The 15,605-nt window shown below is 41.4% G+C and overlaps 2 protein-coding genes and 1 non-coding gene across 4 annotated transcripts in view; 2 read left to right on the forward strand and 1 right to left on the reverse strand.

Moving 5' to 3' along the window:
- Positions 1–4,066: 4,066 nt before the first annotated feature.
- LOC123498151 (glutamate receptor ionotropic, delta-2-like) lies at positions 4,067–8,665 on the reverse strand. Its single transcript, XM_045245322.1, has 6 exons — positions 8,625–8,665; positions 7,195–8,239; positions 6,418–6,614; positions 5,548–5,785; positions 4,618–4,776; positions 4,067–4,328 (listed from the first exon to the last, which is right to left on the reverse strand). Exons 1-6 carry the CDS (start codon positions 8,663–8,665, stop codon positions 4,200–4,202), a joined length of 1,809 nt encoding a protein of 602 aa, XP_045101257.1. The 3' UTR covers positions 4,067–4,199.
- A 1,602-nt stretch (positions 8,666–10,267) lies between these two features.
- Trnae-cuc lies at positions 10,268–10,341 on the forward strand. Its single transcript has one exon. It is a non-coding gene; the product is annotated as a tRNA-Glu (tRNA).
- Positions 10,342–11,191: 850 nt separating this feature from the next.
- LOC123520552 (polyamine-transporting ATPase 13A3-like) overlaps positions 11,192–15,605 on the forward strand; it is a 43,418-nt gene continuing 39,004 nt past the window's right edge. The window contains exons 1-2 of one of the 2 annotated variants that reach the window (XM_045282915.1): positions 11,192–11,507; positions 14,212–14,268. In XM_045282915.1, the coding sequence (XP_045138850.1) occupies positions 14,235–14,268 (34 nt within the window). In that variant the 5' untranslated portion in view covers positions 11,192–11,507; positions 14,212–14,234. The remainder of the gene's footprint in view (positions 11,508–14,211; positions 14,269–15,605) is intronic. The other variant, XM_045282914.1, reaches the window with a different exon arrangement.

A 15,605-nucleotide genomic window follows, 5' to 3' on the forward strand; every position in this document is an offset into this window, starting at 1 on the left:
GCCTTTATATCGACTGCCACTTGTTATTCTTACCTGCCTTGCTCTTGTTTTTTGTATACGTCCTTGTTCCCTCGTCCTTTTGCCCGCAGGAGTGTTTAGCTGCTTTAGCATCTCATACTGGCTGATGTTCTTCCCAAACTCATAGCCACGACCCAAATGAAGATACGGGAGTGTTTGTAATGATCGCTGAACGGACTTACAAATTATAAATAAACCATGAGTAAGTAACATATCAAGGTGACTGATAACTAACACATTTTGACAAGATATGGATTGCATTTCAGATCGCAACATGTTTCGAAATACTCTCCTTTAATCCCTTGAGTACCATGACGCGATTCCATAACTCATTTTGCTTTGATGATTTTATACAGCTTCAGAAATTTATGTGGGGGGGAATAAAATAGTGAATACTCTGGCCATTCATCTTCTGACCTCCATGGACCCTTCTTAATGTCAATAAAATGGTCTAATCGTACACAAATCTCGAGGTCAAAATGTATTCCTGCATGTATTGAAAAGGATTGCTAGGAATTTTTCTTTTCTCTTTGTCTTTCTTCCTTTTCAGCTTCTCTGGGCAGAACTCGGCAGCCTCGACACGTGTTGTATGTGAAGCATTTATCGGTTTATCTCCTGAGTCTCTCCCAATCCATCATTCAGTCTCTTTCTTGCTCTTCTGGGGATTTCGTTTTCTCTGGTTTTGACTGTTTTTTTTTTTTATTTATTTGTCTTTTTTTTCTCTCTTCCTTTCTAAACGCCTGCTGTTCTTTTTTTATTTATTTATTTTTAATGGCGCACATGGAACAATCTCATAAAGCAGTAAGAACAATTTAGAGCCAATAGAATTAACGCATAAATAAACCACACTAGTCTCTCTCTCTCTCTCTCTCTCTCTCTCTCTCTCTCTCTCTCTCTCTCTCTCTCTCTCATGACTATTAAGACTAGATTTTGAGTGTCACAGGAAAAAGTAAGTCATATATGCTCCGTCACTTTTTACAGGTGGCCTCTCTATTTTTTTCTTTTATCTTTTCTTTTTTCTTATTTTTCTGGGGGGAGGTGAGGGAAAACCAATTACCTCAGTGGACACTCTTATGGTGGCTCACACACGCACACACACACACACACACACACACACACACACACACACACACACACACACACACACACACACACACACACACACACACACACACACGGGAGACGGTGAGGCAGTATGTGTGTGTGTGTGTGTGTGTGTGTGTGTGTGTGTGTGTGTGTGTGTGTGCTAGCGGTATTTTGCAGTGTTCTCTTTTCGCTGTGTACCAGAATAGAATGAATACGCCAATACTTGTCTTCTAGTCTTTAAATAAATGCCAATCAGTATCTTTCTTCAAATGATCTAGTAAAGCTCTTCACCCAATAGTGTTTTCTTCTTCTATTATTATTACTATTATTATTTTTATTATTATTATTATTATCATTATTATTATTATTGTTATTATTTTTATTATTATTATTATTATTATTTTTATTACTATTATTATTATTATTACCATTATTATTATTATTATTATTATTATTATTATTATTATTATTATTATTATTATTATTATTATTTAGGTTTGTCATTAATGTCCTCCTCTTGTGTGTATTATGACTTCTTTTACTCTCTTTTTTTCACAGTCGTGTTTGCATTTTATTTATTTATGTTTATGATTCAGATGCCCAAAAAGTTTAGCTCTAATAATGGGCCATTTGCCAAACATATCATTACTCCTCTTCCTTTGTAATGACAAGCAAATGTGTTAGAAGATTTTATTTTGTTTGACTCTTTAACACGCAACGTAAAGACGAATGAAAATGAGTCAATCAATCAGTGGATCATATGGTGCTTATCAGTTTCATTACCAGTCATTCAGCTGCCTTTCCTTCTGTCCGGGAGGAGTTGGCAAACAGGGAGGGATGGCAAGAGAGATGGTGGGAGGGAAGGAGGGAGGGCACAACCGCCACACGTTACTGACCACGGAAAGGAGACTGAAGTTCCTTAATTAAGCTCTCCCTGAGTACCACACCGCGGGATGCTAATGAGCGGTGGAGGAGGAAAGGGCTGTGTGTATTATAGAGTTTTTCAATCAGTGTTCATATCAGCCTCATTCTCATGAAATCATATTCCGCTGCCGCTGGGACTGTCCTCGTGAAATATCAATGGGGAGGCGAAACTCAGGGATTCATTTTACAGTAGCGGTGGACGTAGCCTTACCTTTCTCTCCTGTGAGGATATGCTTTTTTTCGTATATCACCGACTGGTTAGGTAAAAATAACTTTATGCTCTCACAGATATTCAGAGGTTCGAATATACGACACAGGTGATGTAGAAAAGATGGTTTGGGTAATTGTACTACACTAGGTGGTGAAGACAATGCACTACACATTCACACACGCATCAATCACACACTCATAGGCCCGTCGTGTCCCGTAGAAAGGGTTAGTGATCGTAGTCTTGTGGCTTATTGTACAGTACTACGCGAAGAAATTGAAAAAAAAAAGGAAAGACTATATGATGAAAATTTAGAAGAAAAGAACAAATCAAGATACGTCAAGAATAGAAGGATACAAACAAACAGAACTAGAAATAAACACAAAAGTGGGAGCCGATACAAAGGCTTTCAATCCCACGCCCACTACTGGACTGAACTGGCTTACTAGTAACCAACACAATGAAACAAGAAGGAACAGGTTAACCCCTTCAGTACTGGAACGCATTATTATCATTATTTATTTTGGTGCGATTAGACGGTTTTATTTACAATAGGGAGGATCTATTGATGTCAGAAGAGCAATGGTCAGGGTTTTCACTACCTCAGTACCCCACATAAGTTTCTGAAACTGTATAAGATTGCCAGATATTAAGCAGAATGAATATGGAAACTCGTCATGGTACTTTACAAAAGACAGTCATTACAAAGGATATGGTATCAAGTTTATGTTTATATAGAGTGGCAGACGACTGGCATAGACACAGTGGTCAGACTATTAGTGCCGCATCACGAGGGAGCTTTAGAATACTGAATTAATGCATGGCTATGGATGGTAGGTAGATACAATATAGGAAAGTATGTTTTCGACAAGAACTATTATGTGTATATAGACTTGTTCTGACTTCTTGGAGTGTTATTTGAATGTTTATAATCTGATGCAACTCAGGTAAAATGGAAAACATGGATTGATGAAATTGCTGCCATTAGGGACACAGCAGCGCGGCACATCAATAACGCCTACAAAATAAATAAATAGATAAATAAATAAACAAACGAACTATAGCGGTACACAACTCCAAACGTGAACAATAAAATAAAATGAAATAACATATTCTTGTAAACAAAAACCGGTTCGGCGGGTCTCGCATTGCGTGTGGACGCTCACAACGGTTAAACATATGTGAAAACTACTGAACACTTACCAATGGCAATATTTTTAAATTTGTGTGTATCAATTCAGTTATTTTTACATTGGAAAATATTACACGTGCGTCACCCTTAGCCAACAATGCTTTGGTGTTTCAGGGACGTTAAAAATTAAACCCCAGTCTTTGAGTTGATGGCACTCCTCCCCTCCTCAACCCTCTGACGGCTGTGGCTTCCCCTCAAAACAAAATGAATAAATAAAATAAATAAAATGAAAAATCAAGTAGTGTAGGGCAGATTTAGAGTTCTGTTTCAAAAGGTGACGATGACAAAAATAAGGATGGAAGAGATGAAACATTTTTAGTCTCTGTAGTTTATATTTTTTGGTTTAGTTAAATTGCTCAAGGTTATTCAGTATCATTAATAAGTTTCGTAACATTGATAGTGGTCAAGGAGTTAGGAAGGTATATTTAAAGATATACATTGTAGCTCTTAGAATTAGCATGATTTATATCTAATTGTTCAGTAAAATCATCCATTTATTCATTCGATGCATAAATGGATGATTTTACTGTATCGGTGCATTTATGCATCGTCTAATCATACCAAAACTTATGGTAAAGATGCATCCAAGTTTTGAATGGGTTAAAAGACAAAGTAAGAAAAGGATAAAAAAAAAGAAAATTGTTCTCGTGGGGTCAGTGTAATCGTTAGCTTTACAATGTACTGCTGCGGGAAACCATATCAGGGAGTGCTGTGAGGCTGACGGCAGAGTACAGCATGGCATTCACCGCGTGTTTCTGCTTGTTTGGTTCCTCACTTATCTGTGATCCGAGATGAAAGCTTCTCTCCAATAAACACCACCGTGGCGAGGCCCAGACCCATGGCTGTGAGCATGAAGGCCCCCAGCATCTGGTCAAGCTGCAGCGCCTCTCCAGCCAGCACCTGCAGCACCGCACCAAACTTAATAGTGCCTCAGCTGCACGTGTTAAAGTAATTGCATCATTTCTGATCAGTGAGTGTAAGTGGAGCTTTGCACATTTTCAAATCTTGCGTATGAAGAAAACGTTTGATGCTACAACTTATTAAGACCACTGAGCTTTGGAGGAAATTCTTATTGAGAGAAACCATGAAATATAGGCTTGTTTTACTGTATTGTATGGAAATTGCTTGAATATGGATGAAACACATCATGCACTCTTCAAACTCAGAGCTGGGTGTTGCTGCTACTCACTCTGCCGTGGGTGTTCTGGGCGGCTGAGGATATCAACATGTGCTTGCGGTACTTGTACTGCACCAGGCCAGCCTCCACCAGCGCCTCCAGCGCCTGCCACACTCGGTCTGCGTAGGGACAGTTCTTCCTCAGGATCCAGCACAGGTAGCCCGGGTACACCTGAGCACACACGGGATGACAGGGACGCTCATTCCATCGCGTTCATATACGGATAGTTTGCTGGCACACACACACACACACACACACACACACACACACACACACACACACACACACACACACACACACACACACACACACACACACACACACACACATCACGTATTATTTGTGACCAATCACAAGAGGAAACAAATGAGCATTTTCTAAAAGACCGTATTACTTGACAGGCTCTGGGGGACAGATATCAGATAATAGGAAAGACAACTCTAGTGAAAATATTACTTTAAGATATCAAGAAATCAAACAAAAATTTGAGATATGGATAATAAAAAGAAACTTCGGGAAATCACAAACAAACAAAAAGATAGAAATAAGAACTCAAAATTGGCTAAACTGTAGACAAAGAAAGGGAAAAAAAATTATCCAAGACATGGTATCGTAGTAAAAGCATTACTGTGCACACCGCCAGGACTCGTGCAAGGGAAGGTAGACGTGAGGGCAGCTAAAATAATCATGTCGCGTAGTACAAAAGCTCGTATTCTCAAACACTTCTGTGCTTCACCTCCACTATTTCAAAAGACTTTAAAATTTACACGAGTTTTTAAGGTGTTTATGTAGTTTTAGAGGCAGAGTGACAAGATTTCTACATTATTAACTGGAGAGACACTTTTGAAAATCCCGCTAATCATCTCCATGGCCTTGAAAAATAGTCATGGTGAGAGAGCAGAGCGATTCTGAATAAGAGTCAAAGTCCATTCCATTGCTCACCGTCTCTTTCATGACGTAGGTGGAGCCACTCACGTTGTGTAGGGAGACCACGTAGGCCAGATAGGAGCGCGTTTCTACCAGGGCGTGGGTTCTGTTGGACACCCACGAAAACCCCACCTCGTAGTTCAGGTACACGTAAGGGAACAGATCTAAATTTGTCCCCAGCTTGTGTAGAGCAGGATCAGGCGAGACCCGCAGCGCATCAGGGACGAAGCTGCCGTAGTCCTGCATTGCCACTCTGGTTGAAATGAGCAGAGTGTAAAGGTCTGTTTCTCTGCCTCTGTACTTGCTTGTTCAATCCATCCATCCGGCTATCTATTTAAGACCTGTCTGTATGTTTATTTGTTTATTTATGTATCTATGTATCTATTTATCTCTCTGACTCTAAATGTTTATCTATCTATCTATCTGTTTATTCATTTATCCATATTTATCTGTCTGTATATCTATCTGTTTAATTATTTAGTTAGCTATCTATCTATCTACGTACCTAATATCGATCTTCTATACCTACCTATCACACACACACACACACACACACACACACACACACACACACACACACACACACACACAGACACAAGTGCACATACGATATTATGACAAGAAACACATGAGCCATTTCCTTGACAAAAAGGAATAAATGAAAATAGTAGGGAGCAATATTGTAAATCATATCAAAGGCTGCGATTCGATTCTCAGTTACGTTTGTCTCCCAAGTATATGTCACGAAGCATACAATCAGCGAACCACCACTGCCACCACCATCACCACCACCACACAGACACACAAGCGGCAAAACTCTCGGCGTAGAGAAGATAACATCACATACGTAACGTACATGTTGTCATGCAGGACACATTGCACTACCTGAGATCTGACGAGGCGAGTTGCTCTACGGTCTCGATGCGGCGTGGGAAGACTGGCACGGTGAGGAAAGCAACCAGATTGGTGGTGTAAGCAGTGGTGACAATAACACCAGTCAGCCACCACCACCCCGCCCACTCACGTGCCCACCACCACCCTAGGCGATGACTCACCCCCTGCCGCAGGATGCCTCCCAACACCTGCCGCGTACACGCATTATTCATCATGTAAACACTGGAAGAAAATCTAGTTAATGAAATTCATCTATAAATGAAAGCATGAGGAGACGATTGCGGTAGCCAGTGTATGGAGCGAGGGTGTGGCTAACTCAAGGACTAGGAGAGTGAGCGCAACACTAACATCGATATTGTATTACACCTTTGGCTGAACATCAAAAGAATGCTCGAGGAAATCCGCCTTGATCCTGTGATGGCCGGTAAGAATGATTCATGAGATGGTCATAATCCTTTATGCAGATAATGGAACCCTTTCAATAGCAATTTGCATTACAAAAGGAAACTTTTCAATTATTTCAACTGATTACTTATGAATATTTTCAGCATGAAAATGGAGGCATTTTCAGAACTGTGCGTTTAATGACAGTGCATAACAACAGACCAATATAATGACCTGCATAATAATGAAAGTTTTTTTTTTTTTTTGTATATATGAACAATCACTTGACCGTTATTTGTGTACGCTTCCGGCACCAGCGTGTCAGTGTGTCAGTGTGTCAGTGTGTCAGGAAAGCCCTTAGTTATATACCGTCCTGGCACTCACCAGCAGGAACACCTGTGAGTCGTCCTGAGTGTCCGGCACAGCCTTCAGGCACAGATTGAGAAGCACGGTGACGACAGTGATGGTGCCGAGGATAGCCAGCCACACAGTCGCCGTAAAGGGATACAGCAGCCCTTGCCACTGCGGCGCGGGCTCCGGCACCGCCAGCAGGAACACGTAGCTCTCCACGTGGTAGGGATACGATACTTCAAAATCAGCAAATATTTCTAGAGTCATCTGGAACACGTTTATGACAAGGTCTTTGTTGTTGTATGCCAGGTCACCCAGCATGCCTGTCCACTGACCTTCCTCCAAAGACCCCCACTTGTGGTCGTCTGGCTCCATCTGCACATCATACGAGAAGTTGAGGTGCCCAGCGATCAAGTCCAGCATGTCCAGGCTGGAGCCTTTACAAAGGCCGTGCTCAGGGTACAGGAAGGGGAAGTCATCACACCAGGATCCAAGCTGTAGCACCGCTCCGTGAAGGGTGTTAAAGCGCTCTGGAAAGTAATCTTGTTTTCTTCTGAAGCTGCCTCTGCCCCATTCCCCTAAGGAAGATTTCACCGCGAATCGCCCTTTCATAGGCAGACTTGAGTAAACCATAAACCTGGTGCGTTGTGCTCTGTTGTCTGGCTCCACCAGCGCCAAGTGCTGACTTCGCTGAAATCTCTCATCGACGAGAAGCGCTGTACTATTAACGCTGGAATTTAGACTCATTAATAACATAAAATTTGGATTCCACTTAGTATCAAGAGTCTCCATGAAGGGAACTACGCTTGCAGTGAAGACCAGTAAGGCAGTGAAGTGACTCCCTCGAACAAGATGACGTGGAGTCCTTTGTAAAAAGTAGCTTGAGTTATCGCTGGCTAATAATAATACACTACCACTGCTATTTGCTGCTGCCTTAACGTCCAGCTTGTCCTTTGCGCCGCCGTCGAGAATCAGTAGCAGGTCGTCCCCGGCAAAGGCGTCCTGCACTAGACTTTCGAAAACTTCCTGTGCATCTTGTGCTTGGCCTGCCGATAATAAAATGGCTGCGCAGAACAACCTGTGAAAAAAAAAAAAATCGTTGTAGTCACTGTGCCTTGATCATTGTACCTTCCCTCAAGAACAACCTTCATATGAACAAGAGGTAGTGGGCTTGAGCTTGGAAGGGTTAAATCTAAGAAAGTGACAGGAAGGAATTGATTCTCAAATAGTGGTATAGATGAATGAAATGTAAGTATGCAAGTTGTTGATATTGAGTCATTAAGGGACTTTAAAAGAAGATTATAGACAAATTGGTGGCAATGATTGGTGATAATACGTATCAATGTTTCATACAGGGAGTGTCACGCGTAATTTTGATATCTTGCACCTTCATTTTTTTTTTTTTTTTGTAAACTCTTATATTGAAAAAAAAGGGGTGGGGGAGAGATTAGCACACAACTTACCACAAGCAGCAGGAGTGACGACCAAACATCAGGTCCTGCATGTCGCTGTGCTGTCATTCCAGTACAGAGAGGAGCGTGGCACTCTGAGCCTAAAGGACCAACCTCTCGGAGACAAACCTGCGCCGGGAACTGAGTATACAGGTGCGCCGCGGCCAGGAGTGAAAAAAAAAAAGAAGAGCAAGGAAGAGGATATGGGTTATTTATTGGTTCACTCTCGTACAGTTCTCACCATAACATAATGCACAGCTGTATACGCATAATTATTGAACCAGGAGCGAAAAACAGAAACAAGTGGTGTGAATGTATTACAATTTTCTTATAGTTGTAAAATAAGATTGAAAACACACACACACACACACACACACACACACACACACACACACACACACACACACACACACACACACACACACACACACACACACACACACACACACACACACACACACACACACATTTTCGTATAATTTTCTTTGTATTAACTCTCTCTCTCTCTCTCTCTCTCTCTCTCTCTCTCTCTCTCTCTCTCTCTCTCTCTCTCTCTCTCTCTCTCTCAATACACACCGCATAGTGCAGTGGTTAGCACGCTCGACTCACAATCGAGAAGGCCGGGTTCGAGTCCCGGCGCGGCGAGACAAATGGGCAAGCCTCTTAATGTGTGGCCCCTGTTTACTTAGCAGTAAATAGGTACGGGATGTAACTCGAGGGGTTATGGCCTCGCTTTCCCGGTGTGTGGAGTGTGTTGTGGTCAGTCTTACCCGAAGATCGATCTATGAGCTCTGAGCTCGCTCCGTAATGGGGAAGACTGGCTGGGTGACCAGTAGACGACCGTGGTGAATTACACACACACATACACACATTTTCGTATAATTTTTTTTGTACTAACTGATAACTCCTCTCTCTCTCTCTCTCTCTCTCTCTCTCTGTAATAAGTCTCAAGCATAATGAAAGATCAGACATGGCTCGCCAGATGAGAACTGACTATTTGATGAGCGCCATTATGAGAGGAGTGCTAGCGGCCTGCCCTCCCTACTCGTACTGCTCTCACTATACTCTCACTACTCTCATTATACTCTCTCTACTCTCATTACTCTCACTATACTCTTCACTGCTCTCACTACTCTCACTATACCCTCACTACTGTCATTACTCTGCTGTCGTACCTTGGGGAGAGAAGAACTGGCAGAGTGTATTGGAACAGGAATGAGCTAATCTTATTTACTGTGCAGTCCTTTATTTAAAGATTTCTTGTGTATTCCTTTCATCAGCGTCTTCAATTTATCTACTAGTCATTGCATTCATTTCATATTGTTATCGGCCCTCTCTCTCTCTCTCTCACACACACACACACACCGCGTAGTGTAGTGGTTAGCACGCTCGACTCACAATCGAGAGGCCCGGGTTCGAGTCCCGGCAAGCGGCGAGGCAAATGGGCAAGCCTCTTAATGTGTGGCCCCTGTTCACCTAGCAGTAAATAGGTACGGGATGTAACTCGAGAGGTTGCGGCCTCGCTTTCCCGGTGTGTGTTGTGTGTTGATGTGGTCTCAGTCCTACCCGAAGATCGGTCTATGAGTTCTGAGCTCGCTCCGTAATGGGGAAGACTGGCTGGGTGACCAGCAGGCGACCGAGGTGAATTACGTGCACACCGCGTAGTGTAGTGGTTAGCACTCTTGGCTCTCAACCGAAAAGGCCCGGGTTCGAATCCCGGGCGCGATGAGGCAAATGGGCAAGTCTCTTAATGTGTAGCCCTTGTTTACCTAGCAGTAAATAGGTACGGGATGTAATGAGAGGGGTTCTGGGCTCGCTTTCCCGGTGTGTGAAGTGTGTTGTGGTGTCAATCCTACCCGAAGATCGGTTTATGAGCTCTGAGTTAGCTCCTTAATGGGGAAGGCTGGTTTGGTGACCAGCAGACGATCGTGGTGAATCACACACACACACACACACACACACACACACAGACTTGCAGCGTTGAGCTACACTTCATTTATTTGTTGGTTATCAGATGAATCTCAAATGACTGGTTTTGGATATATATATAGTAGGTAGGTATTAGAGAAATATGAACATCCAGCAGGATGGGAGGGTTACAACTGTTTCTAATGCAATGCCAGAAAACAATCCAACAAGTGATAGAGTGAGTAGGTCACCAGCTCATGGGGCGAGAAGTCACAAACTCAGCAGGTGAGCAGCAGCTGTGACGGTGCAGCACGAGGGACGTTCTGTTGTAGTGGTTGACGTGTAGCCACGTCATTGATACCAGAGCATGCATATGAAAGTTCCCGACCTGGACACACCCAACCAGGCACTCTGAAAGGTCAAATGGCGATATACTGCCTTTCACTTTACACGCCGCGAAAAACACTAGCTGGAACCTGCACTGATTACAAGGTGCCACTTGGTGCCGCTCCCAGACCACACAGATACGATAAACGATAAACCTTAAACTTAACTCTATATAGATACAGGTCAGTATAGCAATAATAAGGACGCGTGAAATAGACTATTCTTACACCTCCTCCCATCCCTACCCCCCCAACACACACACAGACAAACACAAAGAGGGAAGTACTAAGGGCAAGACAGTACTAGCGCTGCAGTGCCAGAACCAGCCAGTGTTGTGTCATGAGATTGTGACACAAACATTCGCGCACACACACACATACACTCACTGACACAGTCCTCCGTACCCACACACCCAGCCCAGCACAGCCCGGCTTAACCTCCAGCCGTGCAGTGTTGGCAGGGCGCTTCTCACCTGCCTGTTGGCCTCAGGTAACTGTTCTGACTGAGAAATAAGGAATCATGAACTCTGTCACGGCTAATGCAGGAGTTATTCAGCTGTAAATGCTGCCATACCTTGCCTTACATTTTATACAGATGACGGTAAGTTTCCAGTTTCAACCAATATACCCTATCATATATTTATTTTCCCAATGTCTAACAAGTTTGGGGACCTCCTGGGAAAGCGGGGTTTTAATGTAACCTAATCCCATTTTTCGATAGCGTAAAATGGGGTTAAAAATGCTCGTAGAAGTGTGAGCTAGACCGTGCATAGTTACGTGTGGTGTATTAGTTGAAACTGCAGCAATACCCAGGTGACTTATGGTAGCTCTAGTTGTTTTGCTAACCCTTCCTTATGTTCTTGTTTCATGGTGTCTTGTTTGTTGCCTACGGTCTATTTATTCTTTTTTTATGATTTTTACTTTTTATCTTCCCGTGTGGCATTTAACCCCTTCAGTACCTTGACCATATTTATTCTGCTTATTATTTGGTGATTTTATACAGCTTCAGAAACTTATGTGTGGGGGATTAAAATAGTGAAGACTGTGGCCATCAATCTTCTGACCCCCGTAAACCCTTCCAAATATCAGTAAAATGGTCTAATTGTAAACAAATCTCAAGGTAAAAAATGTGTTCAATATTGAAGGAATTATCCCCTTCAGTACTGTGTTGTGTTCCATATTCATTCTGGTTACTATTTGATGATTTTCTACAGCTTCAGAATCTATATGTGGGAGGATTATAATAGTGAAGACTGTGGCTATTAATTTTCTGACCTCCATAGACCCTTCCTAATGTAAGTAAAATCGTCTAATCACACCCAAAACTCAAGGTAAAAATGCATCCCACTACTGAAGGGGTTAAAGTTGAGGTTAGGTTAGGCAACAGTCATGTGGGTTATTACAGTGTAAGATGATGTTTGCTTTGACGGCATCAATTATGAGTGAAAATGCTTGCTAATGTGCCAGGTAGGTGATCGTTATGTGATGTCAAGGCAAGGGAGAGAGTGTTCTTATATTTGCTCCTTTCTCACAGCTAAAGGAAAGAAAGCAAAGAATTACTGCAGTTTCAACTAATATACCACACGTAACTATACACATTTTCACGGTCAAGATCACACTTTTAGGAGCATTTTTAACCCCATTTTACCTTATCGGAAATAAATAATAAGGTTAGGTTATGTTTCCCAGGACATAAGGAAAAGAGAAATATAAGATAGGGTATATTGGTTCAAACTGCAAATTTACCAAAAACATATATATGTTCTCAGTTAAGTATTCAGGTCACATATATCACACTGTTGTGCATATCTTTACTTTAATTGTTTGTTCTTGAGGTTAGGTTAGATTAGATTTAGTTAGGTTTAGTTTGGTTAGGTTTCATTAGCTCAGGTTTGGTTACATTAGATTTATTTAGGTTCTTTATTTTTCTAATGATTGTAGATTTTTTTTTTTTTATTATACCATGTGGGCTTTTCACTGGAATTTATGGGCTAAAGGGGATACTTTTTGGGTACCCCCTATCTCAAAGCCCACCCGCTAGGAAACCATTGCCCCGAGTGAGGAAGCCCAACCTACACTCGGATGAAACTGTTTTATTCTTTTTTGTAAATCTCTGGTGCTTTTTGTTGTTGATCATTGGTTTGTGCATGTGTGGTGTGTGCTTGAAAGAAAAGAAGTTATTTGCAGTGAAAACAGTTAGTAGATGCAATCAAAGCACCTGGAAATCTATCTGAAAATATGGTTTTGTCCAAAAATGTTAGACGGCTGCACTAGAGTGAATTTACCTGGGAGACTTGATGGGTGTGGTGAGTGTTTTGTGTGGGAGTTGATCTGTCTTATGTTACTGTGCAAAGCTTATATTCTGGCAAGTTTTTTGGTATTTATATAATGTTATGTAAACATTTTTGTCCTTAATCATTCAATTTTCTATCTATTTTCACAATTATTAACGATGTTGTGAGAAGTGAGAGCCCTACAGAGGTGGCATTGGGTTAGCATTGATGGAGAGTGAGGTTCCTGCCCTCCAGGAAGAGCTTCCAACCATGCATTTATATTGCAGTATTGCCATGCTGGGCCAGTGAGGCAGCTTGACACCACAGTGGGATGTTATGATGCATGGTTGATGTATACACAGGGGAACAGTAAACACAAGTCCAGTATGGCAAAACTGCATCATACTTGGTAACTTACATCAGCCAGCCTTGAGAACCAGCCAGATGGGACCAACACTCTCCATGAGTGAGGCAGGGTTGTTGACCCATGAGGCTAAAGCTTTGCAATGTTAATAGCTTCTCCAGTTTGTGTCCCAAAGGACTCGGTTGTCCAGTATGATCATGAAGTATCCCTGCTGGAGCCTGGCTACTACATATAGAGTAGCTCTACCTTACTCTCCATTTTTCATTGGAAATTAATTACTTGGGAAGGTATAGAAAGCACTGATGATTTTAGACAGAAACAGTGAAAGTTATGAAATTAACACACAAGACAGTTCTGTCTAACATTGTGAGACAAACTGTAAGTCTAGCCATTCACCTTATGACACACTGGCAGACAGGACTGTAAAGTTACAGAAGTGAGTTTTGGCAGTGGTTGTATGGAGCACAAAGTTTAGATTATTACTGTTTACTTTCTTTATTATGATCAGTATGATAAGAATAGTGATTTTTACTTTCTTAACAAATGTATAATAAAGATACAGAATTTGGGAAATAAAGAATGGAAACCAGAGAGATTATATCTTGTTACAATATTAGAGAGATTTTCTCCATTTTGAGTAAGTAATAATATGTGCTTATATCTTTCAGGAAAATACAAGTTGGAAGATGAGATGACACACAGGAAAACTGATCTTCGACCAACACGTGAGTTGCATTGTGGAGTTTTATTTCTTTTCATATTGCTCATAATGTCAGCGCAGAGAGCAGTATCAACACTGTTATCAAAGTTGCCTTTTTCATAATAGTTATGTATATTATGATATGAAGTGTAGTAAACCAAACCAGATACAGTACAATGGTGCCTCGCGATAATGGACACTTTGGGGGTGAGGGGTTGTCTGTTATGGCAAATTGTCCATTACTGAAAGCGGTTTGTCTGCCAGACCCTTAATCTCTCCCTTTCCCTTTTTCAGTAATTTATTCTTTTAATAATGCAAAAAATATTTTGATAATTTAAACCATCTTATTCCACTCTCAATGTTGAAATGCAGTGAAGACTCAATACTCGAAATTTGAGAGTCAAAAAGTTTAACTACCGATGCCTGTTAATCAGGTCACTTGTTCTAATTTTAGCAGAACCTAAGTTTACAAAAATTTTGATGTAATTTTTTTCTATAATTTCAATTTGTACATACCATAAGTGAAGGCAGGTGATGGATAATGTAGAAGAGGAGGCAAGAAGGGTGGGGAGAATGAGGGAGGTCATCGGAAGACGAGTCACAATCCATGAAAACGTCTGGTAACTTTTAACCTGGTGTGATTTCAGTGAGCCCACTGATAGAAGGATGTGGCTCATTTAACACCCTCATTAGATTCTTTATTTTCACCACTAATAAACCTCTTTGGTGCTATTATAAGTTTCTAAATGAAAAATTACAGAGACAGAGGGCAGAAGATTGTTGTTTTTCTCATAACTGCGGGACGAGGGATCTGGTATATCGGAATACCAGTATTTTGCTTCAGTATTACCAATATTAGCAGTTTCAGAACGGGACAACAGCAGCTTTTGGGAGGTAGAGGCCAGAAGTTTGTTTACAACCATGTATGCTGCCATTCGATTACCAGATATTTTCACCACTGATAACCCTTTGGTGGTATTGTAAGTTTCTAAATGAAAAACTACAGACAAAACTCAGGTGAATGTTATTCTGATGACCGCAGCAGCACAACTGGCGGAGGGATGGAGGGAGAAGCCAGGGAGGTTTTGTTTTCAATCATATGTGTGGATGTTCAACTACCAGGTATTTTTTCGAGTACTAAATCAAACTTTTGCATTCGAGTATTTAAAAGTTTGACTATTAAGACATTAGAATATTGAGTCATCACTGTATAAGATTTCATTATCATTTAAGCAGTGTACAGTAAAAAAAATTTGTCTTACCAAGAACAGATGAATTAAAGATATATCTTCCCATTTGGTGTAATGGCTGATTCCCATGTGGTCCAGTGGCATCCTTGACAAGCATTTAATGACTGCCTGA

Source organism: Portunus trituberculatus, chromosome 47 (assembly GCF_017591435.1).
Source record: "Portunus trituberculatus isolate SZX2019 chromosome 47, ASM1759143v1, whole genome shotgun sequence".
Classification (NCBI taxonomy): Eukaryota; Metazoa; Arthropoda; class Malacostraca; order Decapoda; family Portunidae; genus Portunus; species Portunus trituberculatus.